At 54.9% G+C, this 24109-nt stretch overlaps 9 protein-coding genes across 9 annotated transcripts; 6 read left to right on the plus strand and 3 right to left on the minus strand.

The window, feature by feature from the left end:
* Positions 1 to 1473: 1473 nt before the first annotated feature.
* On the plus strand, positions 1474 to 3224 carry BO72DRAFT_201795 (KR-domain-containing protein). Its single transcript, XM_040939602.1, has 3 exons — positions 1474 to 1636; positions 1738 to 2058; positions 2162 to 3224. The coding sequence occupies exons 2-3, from the start codon at positions 1837 to 1839 to the stop codon at positions 3041 to 3043; spliced, it is 1104 nt and encodes a 367-aa protein (XP_040798426.1). The 5' UTR covers positions 1474 to 1636; positions 1738 to 1836; the 3' UTR covers positions 3044 to 3224.
* Positions 3225 to 8184: 4960 nt separating this feature from the next.
* On the minus strand, positions 8185 to 9879 carry BO72DRAFT_201811 (uncharacterized protein). Its single transcript, XM_040939603.1, has 3 exons — positions 9419 to 9879; positions 8866 to 9369; positions 8185 to 8791 (listed from the first exon to the last, which is right to left on the minus strand). The coding sequence occupies exons 1-3, from the start codon at positions 9656 to 9658 to the stop codon at positions 8255 to 8257; spliced, it is 1281 nt and encodes a 426-aa protein (XP_040798427.1). The 5' UTR covers positions 9659 to 9879; the 3' UTR covers positions 8185 to 8254.
* Positions 9880 to 10385: 506 nt separating this feature from the next.
* On the plus strand, positions 10386 to 12344 carry BO72DRAFT_470801 (uncharacterized protein; the record flags this gene model as incomplete). Its single annotated transcript, XM_040947053.1, has 2 exons — positions 10386 to 10590; positions 11134 to 12344. The coding sequence occupies 2 exons, from the start codon at positions 10386 to 10388 to the stop codon at positions 12342 to 12344; spliced, it is 1416 nt and encodes a 471-aa protein (XP_040798428.1).
* A 303-nt stretch (positions 12345 to 12647) lies between these two features.
* tpcM (methyltransferase tpcM) lies at positions 12648 to 13577 on the plus strand (the record flags this gene model as incomplete). The annotated part of the gene is made up of 1 exon (XM_040941559.1): positions 12648 to 13577. One exon carries the CDS (start codon positions 12648 to 12650, stop codon positions 13575 to 13577), a length of 930 nt encoding a protein of 309 aa, XP_040798429.1.
* A 352-nt stretch (positions 13578 to 13929) lies between these two features.
* Positions 13930 to 14660, plus strand: BO72DRAFT_450679 (uncharacterized protein). Its single transcript, XM_040945310.1, has 2 exons — positions 13930 to 14201; positions 14261 to 14660. Exons 1-2 carry the CDS (start codon positions 13995 to 13997, stop codon positions 14489 to 14491), a joined length of 438 nt encoding a protein of 145 aa, XP_040798430.1. The 5' UTR covers positions 13930 to 13994; the 3' UTR covers positions 14492 to 14660.
* A 130-nt stretch (positions 14661 to 14790) lies between these two features.
* On the minus strand, positions 14791 to 15508 carry BO72DRAFT_530138 (nuclear transport factor 2 family protein). The gene is made up of 2 exons (XM_040950281.1): positions 15133 to 15508; positions 14791 to 15071 (listed from the first exon to the last, which is right to left on the minus strand). Exons 1-2 carry the CDS (start codon positions 15337 to 15339, stop codon positions 14817 to 14819), a joined length of 462 nt encoding a protein of 153 aa, XP_040798431.1. The 5' UTR covers positions 15340 to 15508; the 3' UTR covers positions 14791 to 14816.
* A 175-nt stretch (positions 15509 to 15683) lies between these two features.
* On the plus strand, positions 15684 to 16671 carry BO72DRAFT_435125 (SDR family oxidoreductase). Its single transcript, XM_040943267.1, has 2 exons — positions 15684 to 16433; positions 16484 to 16671. Exons 1-2 carry the CDS (start codon positions 15771 to 15773, stop codon positions 16616 to 16618), a joined length of 798 nt encoding a protein of 265 aa, XP_040798432.1. The 5' UTR covers positions 15684 to 15770; the 3' UTR covers positions 16619 to 16671.
* A 13-nt stretch (positions 16672 to 16684) lies between these two features.
* On the minus strand, positions 16685 to 17869 carry BO72DRAFT_435127 (putative metallo-beta-lactamase domain protein). Its single transcript, XM_040943268.1, has 2 exons — positions 17681 to 17869; positions 16685 to 17626 (listed from the first exon to the last, which is right to left on the minus strand). Exons 1-2 carry the CDS (start codon positions 17834 to 17836, stop codon positions 16844 to 16846), a joined length of 939 nt encoding a protein of 312 aa, XP_040798433.1. The 5' UTR covers positions 17837 to 17869; the 3' UTR covers positions 16685 to 16843.
* Positions 17870 to 18075: 206 nt separating this feature from the next.
* BO72DRAFT_435130 (type I polyketide synthase) lies at positions 18076 to 23876 on the plus strand. Its single transcript, XM_040943269.1, has 3 exons — positions 18076 to 18601; positions 18652 to 22405; positions 22454 to 23876. Exons 1-3 carry the CDS (start codon positions 18216 to 18218, stop codon positions 23702 to 23704), a joined length of 5391 nt encoding a protein of 1796 aa, XP_040798434.1. The 5' UTR covers positions 18076 to 18215; the 3' UTR covers positions 23705 to 23876.
* Positions 23877 to 24109: the final 233 nt, after the last annotated feature.

The raw sequence follows: 24109 nt of genomic DNA on the forward strand, positions 1-24109 counted from the left end.
TGGTGAACGAAGATGGGCTAGTACAATCATTGATTTCTTTGGACAACGCGTTGCAGACCGAACTCCAGTGCAAACAAAGTACAGATGATGGCAAAACGGTGCAAAGGTTGACCTTTTTTGATTTTACCTAAACGGCAGGACTGAACTAGACCCCGGCCTCAAGCCAAAGAGACGACTATCAACGCTCTTAGAAGCTTTTCAAAATGCGAAGAATTGCAATAGCGTATTGCCAGTGAAATCAATTTGAACAGTACCGCCCTAGACGTTATACAGAGCATCCCAGTCCATCAACCTTGAATTTGCTGGTTTTTGGTTTCCAAGTAACGACAAAAGGCTTCGCACCTGACATGGGCATAGATTGACATGGTTACTGAGATTTGCCGTGGAACTGTGGAACAAGTCATTTTGTTTCGGCTACTGCTATGAGGAGATTCGCAGCAAACGGTACCAAGAAATTGACCGTGTCATCGACCGCAGGTTGTTACTGCATGAAACGGCGAACGCGCATGAAGGATACATCGTCAATCGGTTTTGTGGGGTTCAATGCGCGACCTGCGTGGCAGCAATGATAGCAGTAGCACATGCTTGCTCCGAGAGGCCCGACTCTGAGGGAGTAGCGCTTATCCTTCGGGATATACATCCAGTCCCCTTGGTTCAGCTCAATGTTGAAGAGATGGAGGAAACGCCTCAGCGTGGCGATCTGGACGAGTCGGAGATTCTCGTGCACGTGCACGCGGTGGGGTCGGTCACGCCAACTATCTCATTGCCTCGGGGCAGGCCCCGGGCGACGACGACGACGACAAGACCGGGATCTTCTCCGAGGGTGCTGGGGAGGTCCTGCAGGCGGGCTCGCGCAGTGGGTTCCAGGCCGGCGACCGCGTCTTCCTGCGATATCCCACCTGCTGCCGCACGTTCCTGCGCCTGCCGGTGGCGTTTGCGGCTCCCTTGCTGCCGCAGATCTCTTTCGTGCAGGCGGCCGCACTCCCGACGGCGGGGTTGATGGCCCTTTATGCTCTACGCACTCTGGGACGCATCTCGACCGATGACTCCGTTCTTGTGCGCCATGCAGCCAACGCGGTCGGTCAGCTGGCTAAGCAGCTTGCTCAGCTCATGGGCGCTAAATCCTCGTCACAGAGCATAGCCAGGAGAAGCGAGAGATCTTGCGAGCAAAATTCAACCTTTCCCCGGAGTTCATCCTTTCCGAGCACCAGGGTGCCCTCGAGATAGTCAATGACATCTGGCAGGCTATCTCAGAAGGAGGGGTGGATATGGTCTTGAATTTCGACAGCCAGGAGTTGGAAGGATCGCTGGATGCCTTGGCACCGTTTGGCACGCTGGTCAGCTTAGACTTTTCTAACAATCGGCCGCATGACCATCCCTGTCTCCTCCGAAACGCCGCGTCCAGGTGTATCACCCTTGCTGCCGTGGACGTAACTAAGCTCCATGGCCAGAAACCCGCGATCGTCCAGCAGCTTCTACGGCAACTGTCACAGCTTATGCTAGACGGGTCCGTGGTTCCGGTGACGCCGCTGAAAGTCCTCGCGGCTTCGGAGCTTGCCCAAACCCTACAAACCGTGCAGAAAAGTCAGATATCCGGTGGGTAGTGCTAGATCTAGGCCCACAGCAGTCCGTATCGGTGAGTGCAGCTATGAGAATTCTCTTTTTTTTTTTTTTTTCTTGTTTGATAAAACATTCTCCAAGACAACAAAACTCATCAATGGATTGACCACCATGCAGGCTGATATGCGCAACAAATCACAATACCAGTTCAACGCGAACGCGACATATGTGATTGCAGGTGGCTTTGGCGGCCTGGGCCGGAGCATGTGTTGATGGATGGCAGGTCGAGGAGCGCGGAATCTCCTCGTTTTATCCCGCTCCGGGGCCCGGTCCGAGTCGGCGCGCCAGCTGGTTCAGGATCTCGGTGTGCTCGGGGTCACGGTGGTGGCGCCGACATGCGATATCATCCAGCCGAATTCACTCGCCGATGTATTGAAGGAGCATGCCTCTAAGTTGCCTCCCATCCGAGGATGCCTCCAGTGCACCATGGTGCTGAGAGTGAGTGACGACGACCCTTTGTTTCTTTTCTTTTTTCTTTTTTCTTTTTCGAAACTCCCCCCACCCAGAAGAAAACATTCGCTCACCCAGCCCAACCCTTCAGGATGCCGTATTCACGAACATGACATACGAGGACTTCATCATCAGCACACGACCCAAGGTCTTCGGCTCATGGAACCTGCACGCTCTCCTCCCGAAGGGGATGGATTTCTTCGTGCTCCTCTCGTCGATCGGCGGGGTGCTCGGCGCCCCCAGTCAATCCAACTACTGCGCCGGGAACACCTTCAAGGATGCGCTGGCGCGGTACCGGGTGCAGCTCGGGGAGAGAGCCGTCGCCATCGACTTGGGCATGATGGTCGGCGAGGGGGTCGTGGCCGAGACGGCCGGCATGCTGGACTCGCTACGCCGTCTGGGCTACTTCATGGACGTTACCCCGGCCGACCTGCACGCGCTGCTGACCCACTACTGCGACGCCGCCACCGCCCGGCCGTCGCCCACCGAAGCGCAGGTCGTGGTGGGCATCGAATGCCCCGCCGCGATGGAGGCCAAGGGCTTCGACCCGCCCTACTGGATGCACCGGCCGTATTTCCGGCCCCTCCACCTCGTCGAATCTCACCTGCCGACTCCGGATCCCGCCGCCCCTTCCTCAGCCCTTGGGGCCGCGGCAGAAGTAGCGGGAAAGTCCGGAGCGGGTGCGGATGCCGCGAGCGTGCTGCGAGCGAGCCCGTCCGTCGCGGTGGCCGCGGCGCAGATCGTGCAGTGGGTCGTGGCTAAGCTGGCGCAGATCCTGGGCCTTCCCGTGGAGGAGATCGACGTGGATCGGCCGGTGCATGCAAACGGCATCAATTCTTTGGTGGCGGTCGAGCTGCGCAATTGGTTCGGGAAGCGCATCGGGGCGGATGTGGCGGTCTTTGAGATCCTGGGCAATATGTCTTTGGCGGAGCTGAGTCGTTCCGCGGCCCAGAAGACTAAATTTCGAAATTGAGAACTTTCCAGATAGAATCATAGGTGAGATGATTTGGGGAAGATAGGGAAGGGTGCCTTTTAGGCCACCCATGTGTAGCTAGTAAGGCAGATAGGGACTTGTCCGGGTGATAGTGTGGTTGGAATTCACTGCAAGGACCAATGATTACACCTATTAATATTGATTCATCTTGGGGATTATATCTTGTTTTTGGACATTCTTTATAGCCTATCTCCTCCACCGCATTGCAATTTGTTAGATACTACCTATTCATGTAACTGTAGAATGGACCCGGGTAGGCAACCTGTCTGCCATCGCTGCTCTTCTTGCTTCTGTAGATTCTGTAAATCTGCCCACAGCTCCCGATACACCCTTTCACATCGCAATCGACAACAACCGCCCCGATATTCCTCGGCATCTAATATCACGGATCTGATGACGACCAGAAATGCTGTGAGTTGTATGGTGATATCTGTTTGCCGCCGCTGCATTTAGCTGTTATGTTGAAGTCTCCGGGACGGAGAGAGCTTCTGCTTAACACAAAAGCGGACCCCGGCCAAGATGATGTATCAGCCGATGGATTCTGCTGTATGTAATTAGGGCGTCTTGGTGAGGACGGAAGACTGTATACAGCCGATAAGACAGCCATATATTGGGGCTGTGAAGCCGCCGTGCAACGCTTGGTCGACCGGCTGCAGCCCGCGGGCCTTGTCGCCTCTCGGCAGTGGCCCGATGCCGTGACGAAGAGGAGGCCGAAGTTGATGTACTTAGTCTGTGCTTGTTGCATATGTTCGAACAAAAGGGTGCTGATCTGAAAAATCTCGATTAGAGCGGACGGAGTCTTTTTTATAATACTCTGCCTTCAGACGAAGAAAAGCGCCGATGATTTGGTCGTTTTATGGCTGAGAAAGTGCAGCTCCGATAGCTCTACTTTGCTGTTTTCTTTTTATCTACTGTTACTTCGGTTGCGTTGACTTTCTGCTCGTTTCAGAAGACGAGAGGCATTTCAATGTAGAATATAGAGAACACTATACTCTCCTTTAGATGTATATAGAGACCTATTTTTACCACCCTGCCAGCCAACTTGGTGGCTATATATGGGTAGAGTATATTAAACTTTTTCTTTAGGCCGGGGCTGATCCGAATGTCTGCGCGGCATATAGCCTGTTGGCTAGGGAGTTGGCTATATTTAAAGGATTGATTTATGATTTTGAGATTGAGTCTACAATACGAGAGGCAGAAGGAGAGATAAAATGATAAATGGATCCAGACACGTGAGATTCCTTCCACCAGACTGAATTGATACGGGAGAGTGGCCAGTCAGAAGATATTTATCGTCAAGTTGGTTACTTACGCTGTTAGAAAGAGGTTTAACTAGTCGTGTCTATGTATATAGTCGATGAAAAACAGTACACATATGTAACAAAACTTCAAAGTTTCAATGACGTGAACCTAGACAAATAATAATGAAAACTTCTATAGGACTGAGCTAAAGCTTCTAATTAAATTCATATATCTTTTTCTTATCAAAGTCCACTGCTTATCCTGTGTAAGATAGAGATTGTAGAAAGCTAGCTTTAGTATATTTGTTGTTTTTATTATTCCTGTAACATGGTTGGAATATCTTGAATAATCAGTCATTTTGGATACTGATTTTTAATTGTCACATGCAACGTCGATTTTATAATCTACTGGAGCTTCTAGTATTTATATCCTTATTTATCTGCGAATATCTACTAAGAAATCTTACTTTATATATCTAAGTACAAATATAATCCACAATTCAAAAATTAAACCAAAACCTGCTAGGAAATGGGTTGGGGGTCGACCCGACTTGACAGCCTCGGGCTTTGGTGAGGCCTAGTGGGTGGGTCGCGCCATGCGAATCACTGGCCATCATCGTCACCTGGATCGGCACGATCCGTCCGGAATTCCTGGGAGCGGTGCGGACTAGGAGTTCCCCGCTAGCTTGGTGAAGGAGACTGTGTTTATTATACGTGATTCTTCGGATTGAATTTTCAGGTTGACTTTGTTTTTTTCTTCGCGGTGCAATTGATAGTCTCTCCCAGGGCGGTAGAAGGTGGTATATTCGCCCTTGTGCTTGGGGGGGGGGGATCAGAGGTCCACAATCTGTTGGAAAAATGTTACAGCGATACATTACTTTTTCTAGTGAAGTGTAGGTGTAGGAAACAGCCCGGCATCCTTCCCCTTCGAACAGGAGCACCGCAGAGTCAAGAAGCATCAATGCACAAGTGAGGGTCACCGCTTCGGAAGACACCAAGTAGCGAACTTCCACGAACACAGGTATGGCACAATACACGGATTTCTTATCTCTACACCGAGCGCTGTGCAGATACATGCCTCGTACAATACATTGGTACTTTGTTTAAAGGCGCAGAGATGTAGTAACAGGGGTATTTAGAATGCAGTCGATGGCGGGCCACGCGCATTAGGGGCGACTTCGATTCATCTGGCAAGGGACAACTGTGTCCCAGCTGCGAGTTGCGGCATCGCCCATCACTTCTTCGTGCGCTGGCTCTGGCTTGTGCTTTCAGCGATAGACTGGATAGGATGTGTTTGTTGCACTCAGATGCTACACGCCCACAAATATCGCGAAGAGATAGGGCGTGCATAACGCTACCAGCCTGATAGGAAGCATGTCCCCTCTTATCGGCGTCAATTCCACAACATGCTGCGACGATGAGAAACCACTGGAAAAACATGGCCCGCAAGCATGTGAGCGCGGCTTCTGTCCGTCTTTCATCACACTTTACCCGGGCTCATATTCTCCATCTGCAGCCAAATGCAGTCCCTTGTTCTTCAATCAATTACGCAATTTCGACGCCTGTGATCGAAAAGTGATTGGGGCACCGCCTCGGAGGAGACCGCAGCGGTGGATCCATACCCTAGTTGCTTTATGCCTGTCAGATTTTAGTTTCGAGAGGGGGGCCCCATCGGAAACCTCCCCCTCACAGACCCCCCTGCGGCCCGTCCAAAGTCCGCTCCAGGATAATCTATCCGGTGCACTACAGCCCACGACGGGCGCTGATTGGTGGTGGTGTGGGCCTGAGATCAAATTCAAGAGTTACGTGAGAAGAATCATATCCAAATTTAGCCGAGTCGTGGTGTGATTGGTTGAAGAAATGATTTTTCAAAGCGGGCAAGATATACAATGGTATAGATGTAGATATAGGAGATTGCCAGCTAGAAAAGTTCAATTCCAATATTCAAATAGCGATATGAGTTTTTAGAAATCCTGGCCGGGTCAGGTGATTAGGCGCGTAGTCGTCATTTTGATGCCCCGTCGACAACCGTGCTGCGCGCAGTGATTCGGCCCGGTCAATCGTCAGCAGCTTATTTCGTAGAAGCATGATGGTCTAGACCACGCCTTCCAGCTGTCTGTGGATGACGTCGCATATATTTTGGTATCCCATTTAATCTAAGACCGCATGAACAGCCAATCATCCAATACCTAACAGGACCGTGGCGTTGGACGATTTATCATGATCAGATAGCATCAAGCTCTCACTTTTCCTATCAGGGCATCGCCGTTCGGGCAAGGTCATACAATTTATTGACTGAAAGGTACCAGCCCACTCAGCCAGAATTGAGGAGTAATATCTCGGATTTACAGGAGTATACTGTGTTTTGGGGTGATCTAAACATCTCGACTCTTCCGACTTCCGCTGCAAGTAATGCTCGAGTGGAAATGCCCGCGGACAAGGGTGCTTTGTCTCGTACGGGCTGGTTCTGAGGGATTATCTGTTGAATACTGAAGATATCCGTTGGGTGGGTCCAGTAATCTGATCTTCATTCGGGCGTTTGCGGAAGTCATGTCCTGAGACACGTAAGTGAAGGTCGGCATCGTAATCTCGCGGTGGTGAATTATCGGCAGTGCCTACGCACTTCCAGTAGTAAAACAAACAGTGTGCATGGAATGCTTCACACCCTCTTGAATACGAAGTCGGGTCAAGTCATCATTTAATCTCGTTATCTAACAGTGGCAGCGGTTGATGGCTCACGACTTAGGGCTAGATTCTGATTTGAGCCTTCACATTATCAAAGTACCCGATGCTTCTCGGTGGAGAGCCTTGATTGAGAGAGCTACCTGGCGAGCCCAACAAAGGTGTAGTCACATTCCATCATTTTCTGCCAGATTTACTCTATCCCAAACTCTAGAATCCTGATTGTTCTTTAATATACGGATGCCGAGACTCGTGACTGGGACCGGTTGCTTATCGCGGCATGAACTGCGCCATGCAACAATCCAACCCGACTGAGAAATGAGGTCACCCGCAGAAGCGCAGCGGAGATCAATTCGAGCCCGAGTCCGGTGGCGCCCACGGAGATAACTATCTTTTATTTCTCCTGGTCGGACTGCCACATTCCAGGCCTACCTAAGATAGCTTTACGTGCGGGGACAGGGCGCGGAGTAGCTTTTAGCAGCTGGCCAGTCATGCGGGAGTCCTATTCCAAGGTACAGTTAGTGCCCGAGGTGCCACACCTTCGCCGCCTGCTGTGACGGGCAGACTGAAGAAATCAAGCATGTTTGCCCAGGCGACTCTCGGTGGCGTGTGCCCCCGCTCGGCACCGACCCCAAACTCCGCTCCCACGGGCGCGCCAACCCAACCACACGACAAAAAGTACGCGGAGTGGAGACAGGAGTCCCAAGGCCACTGAAAGCAGAAAGTAATTGGTGTCTGAGCCCGGGCCGGAAATGCTGCCCCCCTCCCCCCCCAATTAATGGATAACTAGCGTGATTTCAGTTAGTCACAGCTTTCTCCGGCTGCGTTGTGACTGTTTAGCACCGCTGAAGCCAATTCTCGACTTCCTGCAGCTCCCTTGCAATATCTGCGCCCCTCGAACCTCGGCAAATTCCCCTTTCTATTTACAGATCATTGCCTCTCAAAGCCTGAACTGGATGGAACTAGAATATGAAAAGAAAAAAATGCGGTCACTCTGGCTCCGGATGTGCCAAGGAAGAGGTCAAGAATTTGTTTTTGTGCTTACGCCCCAGAGCAATAGCATTGGATGAATTTAGGCAAGTATCGCTCATCTGGGATAACTGGACACTAGTAGCAATGGAGCTTTAGTTCGTTGGATTGAATTGGGTCTTTTCCAACCGCGGCAGTCTGATCAAGCATTGAAGGGGCGTTGAGAGAAACTGGGCATATTTTGTAGGTCTGAGACGAATGCTTTCATTCCCTTCCATAGGGCTACACTCAGAAGTTCTTATCGCACCAATTCATGAGGCTGATACTTCACCTCCAACGCCGTGACCCCATACTTTCCCACAGATCGCACCTGATTCACAAGCACCAGTCTTCCCTCCCCGTCGCTGACTCCGTTCAGCAGATTGATCACTTCGGACAACCCCAACTCGCGTTGTCTGGCCAGTTGTAGTAAGGACAGATCGCGGATCCGAGTCAGCCTTATCCCTTCATCTGAATCGGACGTCGAGGGAGCAATGACGACCAAGGTAGCCGAACGGTTCAGCCGCAACGCAGGTAGATGTGCGCGAAGCTCAGCCGAGAGGTGCGTCGCCACCGAGGCGGGTGAGGATCCTGGCACGGGGATGGGGAAATTGAGGATGTAGAGTGCGGCGTTGAGAATGGGTTGTGGTGATCCTGGCTGTCGGTGGGAGATGGTTATCCTGGGATTCGATGTCCGCAGTCGGTCATGTCTGGAGGATTGGAGTTGGACTGTAAAGCGGAGCGATGGATATTGGTTTGCGAGAGCGATGGCCCGTTCTGTGGATCGTGCGCCGACCTTCACCCAGACTTAGATCAGCGACATGGACGCGGGCTTCGGGTGGGTGATGGGGGGGGGGGGGGAGTGATTACCTCAACCACGGCAGACTCATTGGCCATGCGGATTCCCTCTAGACAGGTCAAGACATCGGTCGCCGTGTCGCACACATGGCCCGTTCCATATCGCAGGTAGGCCTGCCACTGCCGCTGTAGGCGAGGCAATTGGGCTTCGCTGGCAGTGGCGAAGGATGACAGACTAGGGCTGTCATCCTTCCGCCCATCGGAGTCGGAATCCTGTTTTATACCTGTCTCTTTGGTCAACGCGGCAGGGGCAGCCGTTTCAGCCAAAAACATGGCTGCGTCGAGATACGACGGTCTTGTCACAAAGGCCGCGGAAACCTCGCTGTGGGACACATGGCCTGGTTGAGGTTCCTGGAGGAATCCCCCGGTTGTGGCCATTCGGATAACCCGACTGAGCTGGCTTTCTGGAACCCCGATAAGACTGGAAACATCCTTGATCAAGGCTGTGCCGTCCAACGGAATACAAGCAGGAACTTGACTGTCGCCAAGCCATTGTATACAGGCCAGCAATTGCACCTATCGTTTTGTTAGTCAGTATCTCAGTGAGGAGAAAAATGGTAACCACCTGGCCTGCCAGATTCTGCAGCAAATCCGTCGGCCCAGCCAGCATGACTTGCAATCTGGTCAGACTTGCCAACGCCGACTCTCTTGCCCTGTGGACCTCTGGAGGTGCTTCTGTGGGTAGCAGCTGTGGTGGTCGAGCACCCAGACTGTCTGTCCCGCCATTCCTGTAATGCGAGGCAAGCTCCTCCAGTGCTGCCGAAAGATTACTCGAGGCTGCCTCCAACTGAGCCAGGTACGCCATGTCATGGGAGGTTGGACAGGAATGAGCTGAAGGTCGCTCGTCAAATCCAGACTCACAGCTTTATGCGTATGGTGGCCACGATGCCCCGCCTGTAGCAAGATGGAAGATCCTTCGGACCATGCAAGCTCGTGAAGAACGTATTTGGTCAGATGCTGTAATGAGCTCGAGGCAGGATGACTGTGGGCCACATGCCAAAGGCGGGGTTTTCTGGGCTGCAGAGGATATTCACAACTGTGAAGTGGCGCTATTTCCTGCAGGACTGCAGAGTATCTGCCTTCATTCCTAGCCTCGGGAGTTAGAATCCCCGGACATTTTTTGAGAATGCCCCGGTCGGACATTCTATCCGCAGGAGCTGGATAAGAAACAGGCAAAGCTGCGATACGCGCTGCAACGCTAGATGGAACGCGCCGTCAGGGTCCGTCAGCACTAAAATGTGGTGTGCATGACTGAACAATTGCGCTTGCTTTTCCACTCTTCGGGTTTCTCCGCCCAATGCATGAACGAGACTTGGTGCGAACCAAGCATTTTCTGCGTTGTACCCAGAACGTATCCCGGCATACGAAAAAGCAAAGCAGTCTCCACGGGGTGTTTGCTTCTTTTTGGCATGAAATCATGGCGAAGGAGGACGATAGGGGGAGTCTTCCAAGCTGTGCACGCTGGGACCGGGGTGTTTATGAGAAGATTACCCCACCGGCGCCTAGAGGGTCTAGAGTCGCTGCCTGCAACCATGCAGAACCACTCGGGGGTGGTGTCGATCCTGCATCTGAGCCTTGGAACTGATTGGGGGCAATATGGGGACAGAATCCTCCTGGGGCGAGAAACCAACGCCATCTCCGCTGATCCCTGCTCCCTTACATTCAGGCTAATCATAAGTGGCGAAGATCTCACGTCAGCATCAATTCAAATAGAGCTTATCAACAGGTCCAAGCGCGGTAAGCCTTAATATCGGGGACTCCTGCAATAGGAGGCCAGCATAAGATCAGGGAACCGATTGATTATCGGCAGCACGTCACATTCGCCGATCATTGGCTGGAGCTTCGCCATCGCTATTGTCTTTGGAACTAGGTACAGTACCTAGTACCTACCTATACCTAGCTAGTCTGGGACGGAGTGGTGCTACTTGTGACTAGGGCTTTTATCGATGAATGAACACGAATCAAGTAGACTGCTTTCGTAGTGACTCCGACAGAGGAGAAGCATCATGCCTCCTGGGTACTCTTTCTGCGCCTGATAAATCAGGAAACTGGTCCAAGCTGGGATTAACAGGATCGACATAAGCCACAGCTCGTGATTGGGAAGTTGTGGCCACCATACCACCATAGCTTGTAGTCCGCTAGAGCTGTAAATAGCGCAGCGTTAAGAAGATGGGACCACGCCCTCATCGCATTCTCTACTTCCCGTTCGGCGATTGAATCACCCTGCCCTTTTGCCAGTCCATACTATGGCTTCACCACTGCCGACCGCATCTTCACGAGCCTCGTCCAAGCTGCGCAAATCCTGTGATTTGTGCGCGGCGACCAAAGTCGGATGCACCAAAGAAAAGCCGAGCTGTGCTCGGTGTGCCAAACGAGATCACCCCTGCGTGTATAGCACTGCAAAGCGTGCAGGTCGTACATCGGGCAAAACTCACACCAGGGCACGAAGGGACTCGGCGTTGACGATGGCAGCGACCATGACCGCCACAGCATCACCGAGTCCGACATTCACCTCAGCACAGGCAAGCGACACCACCAGTCCGTCCACCCCGGATGGTGGTGGGCTCTCCCCGTCGCTCGGTCTCCAGAGACAATGCTCGCCGTATCCCGACATCTTCGGAGCCCTGAGATCGCTCGACGAGAACTGCCTATCATCACTCCCCGCGAGTTCTTTCCCAGATTTGGACGAGCTCTTCGCCTCGGCAGTAGGACTTCCTCTAGAACAGCAAGACGATGCAGCCACCTTCTTTGACTTCACCCTCGACGACACCCGCACGTGCCCATTCCCTGCACCGGAGCTCATCACGCACCCGACATCTCCCACATCTGCAGTGCGACCTCACATCGATGCAGCACCGACGATCAGCCGTCCAACCTCGGCCGCCTGCCAATGCTTGGCTCGTGCTCTTGCGCTGCTAGCCGATCTCTCCCCAGGCAATCCGGGGTGCGGCAACGATCCGGGGGCCACCGCCACGCCCACGCTGCCCGATTTCGAACGCGTTCTCGCCCAAAACGAGCAGACCAGCGAGACCGTCCGCAGCATTCTGCAATGCAACTGTACCAACGACAGCTACCTCCTGATCACCCTGTCTCTCGTAGTTTTCCGGGTCATTGCCTGGTACACCGCGGCCACGGGGGCTGCCTCAGGCGAGGACCCACTCGAGCCCGTCCTGCAGGGCCCCCCCTCCTCCACCGACTGCGCGTGCGAGGATGAACAGCGCATTGCCGTGCAGCGCATCCTCTCCAAGCTCGCAGGCGTCCAGGCATCCGTTGATCTGCTGGCACAGCGGCTGCGCCGCATCTCGGAAACGGCCGGGGAGGAGCCGCCGGACACCTGTGACCCCTCGCTGCACATGACCGGCCCCCTTGCAGGAGGCATCCATGCGTTTTTAAAACCTTTCTCGCCCGGCTTGGTGAACACGCTGGAAGCCGATCTGCGGAAGCGTCTTTGTGACCTGTCAAGGGCTATTGTGGACCGCTTGCGGAGGTGATGACCCCGCTGCACCATTGCACAGGGAGATCGAGGGCTACTTGGGCCTGGAGGGGCCGGAGAGGGAGGGGCCCAAATCGGGACCCCGATAATGATTCCTTTGTACAATGCACAGTGATACATTATGTTTGTAATCCACTTGCAGATGCAGAATAGATGCAGTTGGCCTTTACCACCGAGCGCTTACCCCCCGAACCCCGAGATCCGAAGCTCGGCGAGTCAATGGAGGTTTAAATATTTTGGCAGGCAAGGTGGTGTACACCACCGGACCATCCGCCAGCCAACCCCAGTGCATCCGTACACCATGGCAACAGCCACGGTCCCCTCCTTTGACTCGAATGACAAACTTTTCGACAAAGGCCAAGCCTTCTGGAACAACTACCTCAAAGGCCGCCCCTCCGCGCCCGACGCCTTCTTCCAGCGCCTCTTCCACTACCACCAATCCCACGGCGGCCAGTTCGGGACGGTGCACGATGTCGGCGCCGGCAACGGGCCCTACGCACACATCCTGCGCTCCAAGTTCCAGCATGTCATCATCTCCGACATCGCGCAGGAGAACGTGATCCTCGCCGAGGATCGTTTGGGCACGGACGGGTTCAGCTACCGCGCAGCCCGGGTCGAAGAGGGCGACGACATCGCCCCCGGCAGCGTGGACATGGTCTTCGCGACCAACGTCCTGCATTTCTGCGACCAGCCGCTCGCGATGAGCGAGATCGCGCGCCAGCTCCGGCCCGGGGGCACCTTTGCCTGCGCGGCCTTTGGCGCGGCGCAGTTCGAGGACCCCCGCATCCAGGACGTCTACACTCGCATCAACCATTCCGGCGGCCGCGCCCTGCTGGCCAAGGCCGATGATCCGGAGAAGCTGGTTGCCGTCATGGCCCGCACCCAGGGCCAGTACAATGTCGCCCCATTGGATGAGCGGCTGTTTCTGCCCCGGGCCCAGCGCGTTCACCTCAACATGGAGAACGGCGGCATCACGGCGCCCTTGCCGCCGGAGGTGCAGGTCCACGAGCCTGTCTATACGGGCGTAGACGATGTCGAGACCTTTGTGCAGGAGGATGGGTGGAGCTTTGTGACTGGGCTTGAGGGTGTGAAGGAGCATGTCTTGTCGTTTCCGTTTGCGAGGGAAGATCCGCATTTCGGGGAGTTGTGGCAGGAGATGGAAGAGATCATTGGGGACGCTGAGGTCAAGGGAACTTGGCCTGCGAAGGTTATCTTAGCTACGAGGCGATAGTTCCAGACTGGAACCGTGATGTTGTGCTGAATTTGATTATTGAAGCTTGAAGCATCCAGCCGTATCCCCAAGTATACGTAATGTGTCTCAAAATGGACCCTACGATGTCCCCATTCCCATCTGACCAAGAAAATCAGTGAATGACTAGTTTCATGATAGCATTCCCGCTTTTCTCTGTGTTTCTTCAACTGCAACGATCTTCCTGAAGCGTGCTTTCGGGTAATTGCTCATTGGGTATTCCCCCCAGCCATTCCGACTCCCCCGGGCCCTTCAAGCCCGACTTCCCGATTGACTGAATGCCCCGAGTACTGTCCATGGGCCATCACGATCACCTTAAGACTTTCTTGCAATACCTCCCTCCCCATTCTACCTTCCACCCAGACCACCGACCGTTTGCCCAGTGACAAAGCTACCACCATGCCCGCCCCCGCCGCCATCCAAACCGCCACCTTAAACAAATTCATCGACGGCTGGAAAGGCTGGACGCCGGACGGCTTCCTGGCCAGCTGGTCCGACGACTGCGCGCAAGTGACTCTGCCATTCAGCTCGGGGGTCCCGCCTCGCACTCGGGCCATCACCGAGAAGCTCTTCCCCAAGCTCATGTCCATTCTGACCAACTTTCAGGTACAGTAGCCCACCCAGCTAATCAATGGCACACGAAGGGCTAATCAACACCGATTCAGCTGACGGTACACAACATCATCCATGATCCCGCGGAGAGCAAAGCGGTCATCTATGCCATCACCACGGCCGACTCGCCCTTCGGACCGTACAAGAACGAGCACGCGTGTTTCGTGTGGTTCGATGAGAGTGGCGAGTCCGTGAACCGGATCGAGGAGATGTTTGATGGTGTGTTTATGAAGAGCTTCTTGCCGAAGTTGGAGGCGTATATTAAGGGGCAGGAGGAGGCTTGAGCACGGGTAGATAGATATCTGACAGTCATTGGATGTGACGTGTTTATTATTGGAGTTATTCTACTCTCAGCTGCAGTTATTTGGCTGGGTGTGTAAACCTGATCGTGTCCGCGGTAACTTACAATACATCCTCCGAGGCCAGCCCTGAATTCGGCCTCGTTAACCCTCACCGAAACGACGACTTCGTGTCTGGTGCATTTAGAGATACGCCCTGTTTCTACGAAACCACGACCTTGACTCCCGATGCACGAGTCCACACACCATTTTCTAGGAATGAAACGATTTATCATTATAGTATTCAAAATCAAGCTTTCGACCGCGGGTCCTACTTCCCCCCAGCAGCGACCGCCCCCGGCCCCCCATTCTCCTCCAGGTACTTCCCGAATTTCGGCCCAAACTCTTGCAGAAACGCGGTATCGAGCATCTCCTCGAGTCGGGCCACTTTTCCTCCGTCGTCGGTGAACGTCAAGAAAGCCGCGTACTCGAGGTTCCAGTCCCCCCACGGAAGCGTCCCCGTCGACGCCGCGTATACCGCCGCCTTGTTGTTTTCGGGATCATGGATGACGTGGTGGATTTGCAGCTGTCGGAGTTAACATTGCTTGACCGCCTGAACGTAGCTACTACCGCGACGGAGTGCGTACCTGATAGGACTTCACCGTCGCGACGAGGGCAGGCAGAACAACCTCCACTTCCTTGCGGGTACGGACGGGCATGTTCAGGCTGTGGGGGAGGGTGATTTGTTGGAAATCGTCGGAGAAGGTGGAGATCCATTCCTGGGCGTCCCATTTCTTCCAGGCTGAGAGGAACCGCTGCAGTGTTGCGGCTTGGGTGGAAGCTGGGGCGGTCATTGATTGGATGTATTCGTGGTAGAGATGGTGAATGTGGTTTTGCAGGGCACTGCAGGTTGTTCGGTTGTGGAAATATATTTTCAGGGCTCGAAGGTTGTAGTGACAAAATATTCGCTGGGTAGGATTGAGGCAATGGGAGGCGAAGTTCAACCGTGAATGCAACCAGGCGACAACAGACAAAGAACGCAGAATCGTCGAAATGGATGGACATCTTGTGGAGTCGGAAAACGGGGTCGGGCAATAACGGGGGATTTCACGACCCGGACACCTCGACGGACGGCATTCGGAAAAGGAAAAATAGCCCTGACTGGGAACAAATATCTTGTTCAACCCGTACACTTGATTCACGACGGTGCAAGATACACTTCCAAAAGGATATCCTTCGTCGTGCCGTTGCTCTTGCGAAGCTCACAACTCACAACACTCTGAAAATGGGTTCTATCTCGTACATCCCCTACCGGCTCGATGGCAAAGTCGCCCTGGTGACCGGATCCGGCCGCGGCATCGGCGCCGCGATGGCTGTCGAGCTGGGCCGATGCGGCGCAAAGGTCATCGTCAACTACAGCAAATCCGCCGGACCCGCCAACCAAGTGGTCGAGGAGATCAAATCCCTGGGGTCCGACGCCGTCGCTCTCCAGGCCGACGTCAGCCAGGTGCCCCAAACCGTCCAGCTGTTTGAGGAAGCCGTCAAGGTGTTCGGCGGTATTGACATCGTCTGCTCCAACGCCGGCGTCGTCTCATTCGGACACCTGAGTGAGGTCACCGAGGAAGAGTTTGATCGCGTCTTCAGCGTCAACACCCGCGGCCAGTTCTTCGTCGCCCGCGAAGCGTACAAGCACTTGAACCAGAATGGCCGGATCATTCTGATGAGCTCCAACACGGCCGACTCGTTCACCGTGCCAAAGCACTCGCTCTACTCCGCGTCCAAGGCGGCCATCAACACCTTTGTCCGCTGCCTGGCCAAAGACTGTGGCGACAAGAAGATCACCGTCAATGCGGTTGCCCCCGGCGGCACCGTCACCGATATGTTCCATGAGACGGCCAAGGACTATCTGCCCAACGCGGACAAGCTATCCAAAGAGCAGATCCTGGATGTGAGTTTCGTCAAGACGCGCCATTTTGTTCACAGAGACTAACAGTATAGATTGTGGCTCATGTCTCGCCTTTGACCCGGTGCGGGTATCCCGTCGATATCGCCAAGGTAGTGTGCTTCTTGGCCTCGAGCGAGAGCGAATGGGTGAATGGGAAGGTTCTTGGAATTGATGGTGGTGCTGCTTAGATAGTTTGTCTCTAGAGCTCGATAGCCAATAAAGCTTCATTGCACTGATGCACAAACTTTACGATTGTCACACTGCGTAGGCATGGTTTGTAGCTATCGGTAGGATACACGTCCCAGGCGGGGCTGTCAACCTTCTCAACACGACTGAGAGTCGAATAATTATACTGGATCATACAACAATGCTCTCAGCCTCGGTGAAAGAATGCAAAAGTCAAGGCAACAAAGTCAAGTAAGAGCAAACCAAGTCTTGACCCCCTTCCTCACCCGGAATGCCACCTTTCCATCCTCTGCCAGCTTCCTCAAGACTTCCTCCATGAACGGTTCTAATGCCATTTTCCGTACTTCCTCATTCACCCGAGTGCCATGAACTACGTCAATAAGCTCACCAACAGTAACACTAGCCAACTGCCCCGTGGACCTCTCCTTCCGGATCCGACCCAGCGCAGCAAGACACTGCTTTTCCCGACGGGTCTTCTGCGCCAGTTCGGTGGCGATCTTGAGATTGAGGTCGGGAATGACGGCACCGTGGGCGGGATAGCCCGTCCTACATCCTTGAGCCTGCAGCTTCCGGAGAGTGTCCATGTAGAGGCCCAGCTGCTCGACGGCGCTCGTGCCGTGGCCAAGGACATTGTCGCCCGTGAACATGGCGTTTTCCTCCTCAAGGACAAAGCACATGTGGTCGTGCGAGTGGCCTGGTCCGTGAACTGCGCGGAGGGTCGCACCTTCGACTTTGAAGATTTGGCCTTCCTCGATGGGGTGTTGGCCCTGCTCGGGCGAGTTCTTGTAAATACCATCCACCAAGTGGGGATACATCCGGATGAGATCCGGAACGCCGCCGGTATGGTCGCCGTGCCAATGGGTGAGGAACACATGGGACAATGAGATCGATCGGTTCGAGAGTGTGACGTCGATCAAATCGGCCCATTCACGGTAGCCCTGTGCGGTGTCGATGAGAAGGCGGTGCTGGCCTGTGCCCACGATATAGGTATTCGTGCCTTGCAACGTGAACTTCACCGGCCATTAGGTTCGATCATCTCGCGGGGGGGTCGGTGAGGGGCATACCTTTCCCGCATTCTGGCCAAGGACTCGAAGCACCCGCGGACTGAGCTGTTCGATATCCAGAAGTTTGGGCAGTCGTGACTGCTGGGTGACGAGATAGTCATCGAACGCGCAGGCGTTCAGGGTCTTATTGATCTGTCGGTAGCCTCCTTCACCCATTTTGATCTTGGGATGCGATGGTCTGGTCTGGCTTGGAAGCGTTATCGAAAATTCAGACCGGAAATTCCCAAGATTCATTTGTATAACCCGTCGGGGGTGCTGCGTCTGCGTATTCCGTTGTCCGGATCCCGACTCGGGAGTCGGGCTATTTGTCTCTGCTGCTAGTCTATGTGGTGGCAAGTACATGGAGATACATGGAGTGACTGGACTATTTATCCTGGCAATCCAAGTCGATGTGGCTCCATTATCAATCAGTTTGATTCACTCTCCTTTGCATTTTGGTGCGCGCTAGACACTCTCCACTCTTCTTTTGCCTGATATCTACCCTCCACCTCCCTACACTTACAAATTTGCTGCCGCTTGTACAGGTAGCAAGGGCATGTCGGCTCCCTCGTCGTCGTCCTCAACAGCCTCATTCGACATGGTAACCTATACCCCCCCGGCAGACGCGCAAGACCTACCCAACAAACTTAAGGTCCTGTACTTCAGCAATGAGTTTCCCACAGATGACCTTTCGACCCTTCTGCGCCGGTTACACAGTCATAGCAAGCACAGCAGTCATCCCATCTTGGCTCGGTTCTTGAGCGAAGCCACGAGGGTGCTGCGAAATGAGGTCAGCCAGCTACGCGTGGAACTGGGGCAGCTGGTTCCTGCTTTCGAGTCCGTGACGACCTTGGCTGGTGAGACAAAGCTACGCAAGGGACCGCTTGCTCAATCTATCGATGGAGTGCTGCTCTGTGTGCTGCAGCTGGGGATGTACATCGGGTACGCCTCTCATTCCCTTTGATTCTTCCTGTGCTAGACTAATTGATCAGGCACTGCGAGCTCTATCCAGAGGACCGGGCAACAGAGACCAACAGCTTACTGACTGGCTTGGGAGTGGGTATACTGGTCTCGACAGCCGTTTCAGTCTCCACATCCCTGGACGATGCAGTCATGGCTGGCGTGGAGGTCCTGCGCATTGCCTTTCGCCTTGGCGTGTTCGTGGCCGACGTCTCGCATAACCTAGAGGCCGTTGATGCGGAGTCTTCCGAGTCATGGGCATACGTTGTCCATGGAATGACAGTCGACGAGGCTCAGACAGAGCTGGATGACATCCAAGCCAAGGAGCGGACCCCATCAGCCAGCAAGATCTTTGTCAGTGCGATCAGCGAAACCTCGGTCACTGTGAGCGGACCCCCATCTCGGCTCAAGGCGCTCTTCCGCAATTACGCCTCGTTTCGCGATCGCAAATTTGCGCACCTCCCGGTCTATGGAGGGCTATGCCATGCAGCGCATCTCTACACGCGTGAAGACGCACAGGCAGTCGTCCGATCGCCTTCGCTACCGGCACGATACAAGCCCGTCGTGCCCGTCATGTCCACCAGCTCCGGCCAGCCGTTTCTTGCCTCCAGTGCTGCAGAGCTGTTTGAGCAGGTGATCTTCGAAGTTCTAACCAAGCAAATCGTGTGGGACAATGTTATTCGTGGTGTTGCAGAGCGGGTGGCTAAGACCGACGTCCACGATGTCAACATCAAGGTCTTCCGTCACTCTCTTCCAGCCCAGCAGCTGTCGACTGCGTTGACGTCCGCCATGACGGATCTCCCTGTTGATTCCGACGACCTTCTGGCGTGGGTCGGGACCGACGTCGACCACGGACAGTACTCGCCCGGAAGCTCCATGCAGTCGAAGATTGCGATCGTCGGCATGTCCTGTCGCATGCCAGGTGGTGCCACGGATACAGAGAAGTTCTGGGATCTCCTTGAAGCTGGACTGGACGTACACCGGAGAATCCCCGCCGATCGCTTCGATGTGGACTCGCATCACGATCCTACTGGGAAGAGGATGAATACCAGCCACACGGCGTACGGGTGCTTCATCGACGAGCCCGGCCTTTTCGACGCACCGTTCTTCAACATGTCGCCCCGTGAAGCGGAACAGACCGACCCCATGCAGCGCCTGGCCATTGTCACCGCATATGAAGCCCTGGAGCGAGCCGGGTATGTGGCGAACCGCACGCCGGCAACAAATCTCAGCCGCATTGGCACCTGGTACGGACAGGCCAGTGACGACTATCGGGAGGTCAACACGGGTCAAGAGATCAGCACCTACTTCATCCCCGGTGGATGTCGCGCCTTTGGTCCCGGGCGCATCAATTACTTCTTCAAGTTCGCGGGACCCAGTTTCAACTGCGACACGGCCTGCTCCTCGAGTCTGGCCACCATCCAGGCGGCTTGCACTGCACTCTGGGCAGGCGATGTCGACACTGTCGTCGCAGGAGGTCTGAATGTGCTCACCAACTCGGATGCGTTCGCCGGGCTCTGTAACGGCCACTTCCTCACCAAGACGCCCAACGCCTGCAAGACTTGGGACTGCACGGCTGATGGGTACTGTCGCGCCGATGGTGTCGGCTCGATTGTCATGAAGCGGCTGGACGATGCATTGGCGGACAACGACAACATCCTCGGCGTGATTCCAGCGGCGGCGACCAACCACTCTGCCAATGCGGTTTCCATCACACATCCTCACGCCGGCCACCAGTCCGATCTGTATCGGCAAGTCATGGCGCGGGCCGGCATCGACCCGCTTGACGTCAGCTACGTGGAGTTCCACGGCACGGGAACTCAAGCAGGTGATGCCGAAGAGATGGAGTCCATCACCAACGTGTTTGCCCCTATCAAGGGCAAAAGGCGAACCGCCAAACAGCCGCTTCATATCGGTGCTGTCAAGGCCAATGTTGGCCACGGAGAGGCTGCTGCGGGTGTGACGGCGCTTATCAAGGTCCTGCTTATGCTGCAAAAAGGTGCAATTCCGCCTCATGTCGGCATCAAAACTGACATCAACCCGGGCTTTCCTAAAGATATGGACCGGCGCAACTTGCATATTCCCTTCGAGACCACTGCATGGTCCAGGACGTCCGAGAAGAAGCGCATTGCGGTGGTGAACAACTTCAGTGCAGCTGGTGGTAATACTACGCTTGTGCTGGAGGAAGGTCCAGTGCGAGACAGACTTGGATCCGATCCGCGACCCAGTCATGTCTTTACCGTCTCTGCAAAGAGTAAAATTTCCCTCAAGGGCAATCTCCAGCGACTGATTGCCTACCTTGAGAAAAATGAAGATGTGAGTATGGCCGACCTGGCGTACTCCCTTACAGCCAGACGGTATCACCACAACCATCGTGTGGCCGTTAGCGCTACCGACGTGAGCAGCCTGAAGCAACAACTTATTTCCAAGCTGGACGGGGTCGACTCCATGAAGCCAATTCCCACAACCGGAGCTACGCCGGTGGCGTTTGTCTTCACCGGGCAAGGCGCCGCCGACAAGTCGATGAACCTGCAGCTGTACCACCACTCCCCATTCTTCCGGTCCCAGCTCGAAAGCCTTGACCGTCTGGGTCAACAGCACGGCTTTCCCTCGTTCCTCCCAGCCGTCGATGGCAGTTATCCCAAAGACCACGCCTGGTCGCCCGTCATCACCCAAGTGGCTCACACCAGCGTGGAGATTGCCTTGGCCAAATACTGGGAGACACTGGGTATCAAACCCGAAGTCGTCGCCGGACATAGTCTGGGCGAGTACGCGGCCTTCGTCATCGCCGGTGTTCTCTCCGCAAGCGACGCCATTTTCTTGGTTGGGTCGCGTGCTCAGATGCTGGAGTCCTTGTGTACTGCCGGCACGCACAAGATGATGGCCGTCAAGGCGTCGCGACGCGAGATTGAGGATGCGGTCAAGGACCTGCCGTATGACCTCGCATGCGTGAACGGGCCCAAGGAGACGGTTCTGTCGGGGACCACCGAGCAGATGGAAGCCGTTTCGGTCCCTCTCAAAGAACAAGGCTACAGGGTCATCTTCCTCGATGTCCCATTTGCTTTCCACTCCGCCCAGACCGACCCCATCCTGGACCTGTTCGAGGAGACCGCCAGAAAGAGCGTCATCTTCCGCCCACCCACGCTGCCCATCGTCTCCCCTTTGCTGGGTAAAGTTGTCTTTGATGAAAAGTCCCTCAATGCCGAGTATTTGCGCCGAGCGACGCGCGGAACAGTCGATTTCTTGTCTGCCATGCAGAACGCGCAGGAGACCTCGATCGTCGACAAGGACACCGTCTGGGTTGAGGTCGGGCCGCACCCGGTCTGTGTGGCATTTATCAAAGCCAGCTTCGACCCTGCTCCGGTAACGGTGGGCTCTTTCCGCCGTGGGGAGGACAACTGGACCACTCTCGCAGCGAGTCTGGGGCAGCTTCACATCGCGGGGCTGCAGGTGCGCTGGGATGAGTTCCATCGGCCTTTTGAGGCGGCGCTGCGTCTTCTAGATCTGCCCACCTACAGCTGGAACGAGAAGAATTACTGGATTCAGTATAGAGGAGACTGGGCGCTCACCAAGGGTAATACCTTCTACGATGCGGAGAAGGGTATCAATCGACAGGCCGCGGCTGCCCCGGTCTCTAGTCTCAGCACCACCACTGTGCAGCAGATCATCGAGGAGAACTTCTCTGGATCGTCCGGCAAGGTCGTCATGCAGTCTGACCTGATGCAGCCTGATCTCCTTGCCGCTGCGCACGGACACAAGATGAACAACTGCGGTGTCGTTACGTCTGTAAGTGCTTATCAGACCTCCTGGCTCGGGCTCCTACTGACCACATAGTCCATCCATGGCGATATCGTATACACCCTCGGTGAATACCTCTACAAGAAGCTCATCCCCACGGCCAAGACCGTGCATGTCAACATCACGGACCTGAAGGTGACCAAGGGCCTCGTGGCCCAAAGCAACACCAAGGTCCCGCAGTACTTCCGCGTCACCGCGACAACAGCCGACATCCACGCCGGTGCCGCCGACTTCGTCTGGGAGAGCGTCGCCAACGACGGCACCGTCTCGGAACCCTTTGCAACCTGCCGCGTCGTGTACGGCAATGCGGACGACTGGCTCTCATCGTGGAGCCCGCTCGCGCACCTGGTGCAGGGCCGCATCGAGACCCTGGAGCGTCTCGCCGCGGAGGGGATCGCCAACCGCTTCTCGCACAGGATGGCGTACACCCTCTTCGGCAACAACCTTGTCGAGTACGCCGACAAGTACCGGGGCATGCAAGCGGTCGTGATGCACGAGTTCGAGGCCTTCGCCGACGTCACCCTCAAGCACGTCTCCGGCGGCGGGAGCTACACCGTGCCTCCGTACTTCATCGACAGCGTGGCGCATCTGGCCGGGTTCATCATGAACGTCTCCGACGCCAGCGACACGGCGAACACCTTCTGCGTGACCCCGGGATGGGACAGTATGCGCTTCGCGCGGCCCTTGGTCCCCGGCCAGCGGTACCGGTCCTATGTCAAGATGATCCCAACCGCCGACGATCCCTCCGTGTATCTGGGGGATGTGTATATCTTCCAGGACAATGTGATCGTCGGGATGGTGGGCGGCATCCAGTTCCGTCGCTACCCCCGCATCCTCATGAACCGATTCTTCGCCGCGCCGGACTCGTCGATCGCGAAGTCCTATGCTGCTGCGGGGGGTGCCGGTCCTGCCGTCTCTGCCCCGGCGCCTGCTGCTCCTGTCTCGCAGCCCACGCCCGCGGTGGTAGAGGCTGCCCCAAAGGTCAATCCGTCAGCACCGACCCCTGCCTCTACACCAGCACCGGCGGCCGCTGCTGCTGCCCCGGCCATCGACTCCGACAGCACATCCGGCAAGGCTCTGGCCTTGATTGCCACCGAAGCCGGTCTCGACCCATCCGATCTCACCGACGACGCAGCATTTGCCAATCTGGGTGTGGACAGCCTGATGAGTCTGGTGATCGCCGAGAAGTTCCGCGAGGAACTGGGGATTGTGGTGGCCGGGAGTCTGTTCTTGGAGTATCCTACCATCGGAGCTCTGCGGTCGTGGTTGGAGGAGTATTATAGTTAAACCGAACATTTGCTTTTTGATCTCGGTGGTAAGAATGTGTGAGGGTTCCCGCGCGACAGTTTGTGCATCATTTGCAATATATCTACAGAATTCAGATCGGAGCGTGTAATATCGCCTTGAAAGTCCAATGGTCATTAGGTATTTCTAATTCCCCCAGCATAGTCTCACGATCAACTTCCTCAATCTCGAAATCCTTTCAGGATGATGAAGTGTTGGTGGGTTGGTAGCTGCGTCGGGCGGCTGTATAGCAGACATCTTCATCCTAGTAGATTTGGTTGCTGTCATAACCAAGAACCATATTCTATAGATCTGTTTCCGATTCACCGGTATACTTGTTACATTTGGAATAATTGAAAGACCTAGGCTCCCAGCTGTAAATACTTGTGAATCTGCTTTTCCGAGAAT

The sequence above is a fragment of the Aspergillus fijiensis genome (genome assembly GCF_003184825.1).
Source record: "Aspergillus fijiensis CBS 313.89 unplaced genomic scaffold BO72scaffold_48, whole genome shotgun sequence".
NCBI classification, from domain to species: Eukaryota; Fungi; Ascomycota; class Eurotiomycetes; order Eurotiales; family Aspergillaceae; genus Aspergillus; species Aspergillus fijiensis.

Excerpts from the sequence above, each read along its gene's own strand:
- BO72DRAFT_201795 (XM_040939602.1), top strand. The coding sequence starts at position 1,837 with ATGGCAGGTCGAGGAGCGCGGAATCTCCTCGTTTTATCCCGCTCCGGG. Across the intron at positions 2,059-2,161 it reads AGTGCACCATGGTGCTGAGA|GATGCCGTATTCACGAACAT; the intron begins GTGAGTGACGAC and ends CCAACCCTTCAG.
- BO72DRAFT_201811 (XM_040939603.1), bottom strand. The coding sequence starts at position 9,658 with ATGGCGTACCTGGCTCAGTTGGAGGCAGCCTCGAGTAATCTTTCGGCA. Across the intron at positions 9,370-9,418 it reads TGCAGAATCTGGCAGGCCAG|GTGCAATTGCTGGCCTGTAT; the intron begins GTGGTTACCATT and ends ACAAAACGATAG. Across the intron at positions 8,792-8,865 it reads ATGAGTCTGCCGTGGTTGAG|GTCGGCGCACGATCCACAGA; the intron begins GTAATCACTCCC and ends GTCTGGGTGAAG.
- BO72DRAFT_450679 (XM_040945310.1), top strand. The coding sequence starts at position 13,995 with ATGCCCGCCCCCGCCGCCATCCAAACCGCCACCTTAAACAAATTCATC. Across the intron at positions 14,202-14,260 it reads CCATTCTGACCAACTTTCAG|CTGACGGTACACAACATCAT; the intron begins GTACAGTAGCCC and ends ACACCGATTCAG.
- BO72DRAFT_530138 (XM_040950281.1), bottom strand. The coding sequence starts at position 15,339 with ATGACCGCCCCAGCTTCCACCCAAGCCGCAACACTGCAGCGGTTCCTC. Across the intron at positions 15,072-15,132 it reads CGACGGTGAAGTCCTATCAG|CTGCAAATCCACCACGTCAT; the intron begins GTACGCACTCCG and ends TAACTCCGACAG.
- BO72DRAFT_435125 (XM_040943267.1), top strand. The coding sequence starts at position 15,771 with ATGGGTTCTATCTCGTACATCCCCTACCGGCTCGATGGCAAAGTCGCC. Across the intron at positions 16,434-16,483 it reads CCAAAGAGCAGATCCTGGAT|ATTGTGGCTCATGTCTCGCC; the intron begins GTGAGTTTCGTC and ends CTAACAGTATAG.
- BO72DRAFT_435127 (XM_040943268.1), bottom strand. The coding sequence starts at position 17,836 with ATGGGTGAAGGAGGCTACCGACAGATCAATAAGACCCTGAACGCCTGC. Across the intron at positions 17,627-17,680 it reads TTGGCCAGAATGCGGGAAAG|TTCACGTTGCAAGGCACGAA; the intron begins GTATGCCCCTCA and ends TGGCCGGTGAAG.
- BO72DRAFT_435130 (XM_040943269.1), top strand. The coding sequence starts at position 18,216 with ATGTCGGCTCCCTCGTCGTCGTCCTCAACAGCCTCATTCGACATGGTA. Across the intron at positions 18,602-18,651 it reads CAGCTGGGGATGTACATCGG|GCACTGCGAGCTCTATCCAG; the intron begins GTACGCCTCTCA and ends CTAATTGATCAG. Across the intron at positions 22,406-22,453 it reads ACTGCGGTGTCGTTACGTCT|TCCATCCATGGCGATATCGT; the intron begins GTAAGTGCTTAT and ends CTGACCACATAG.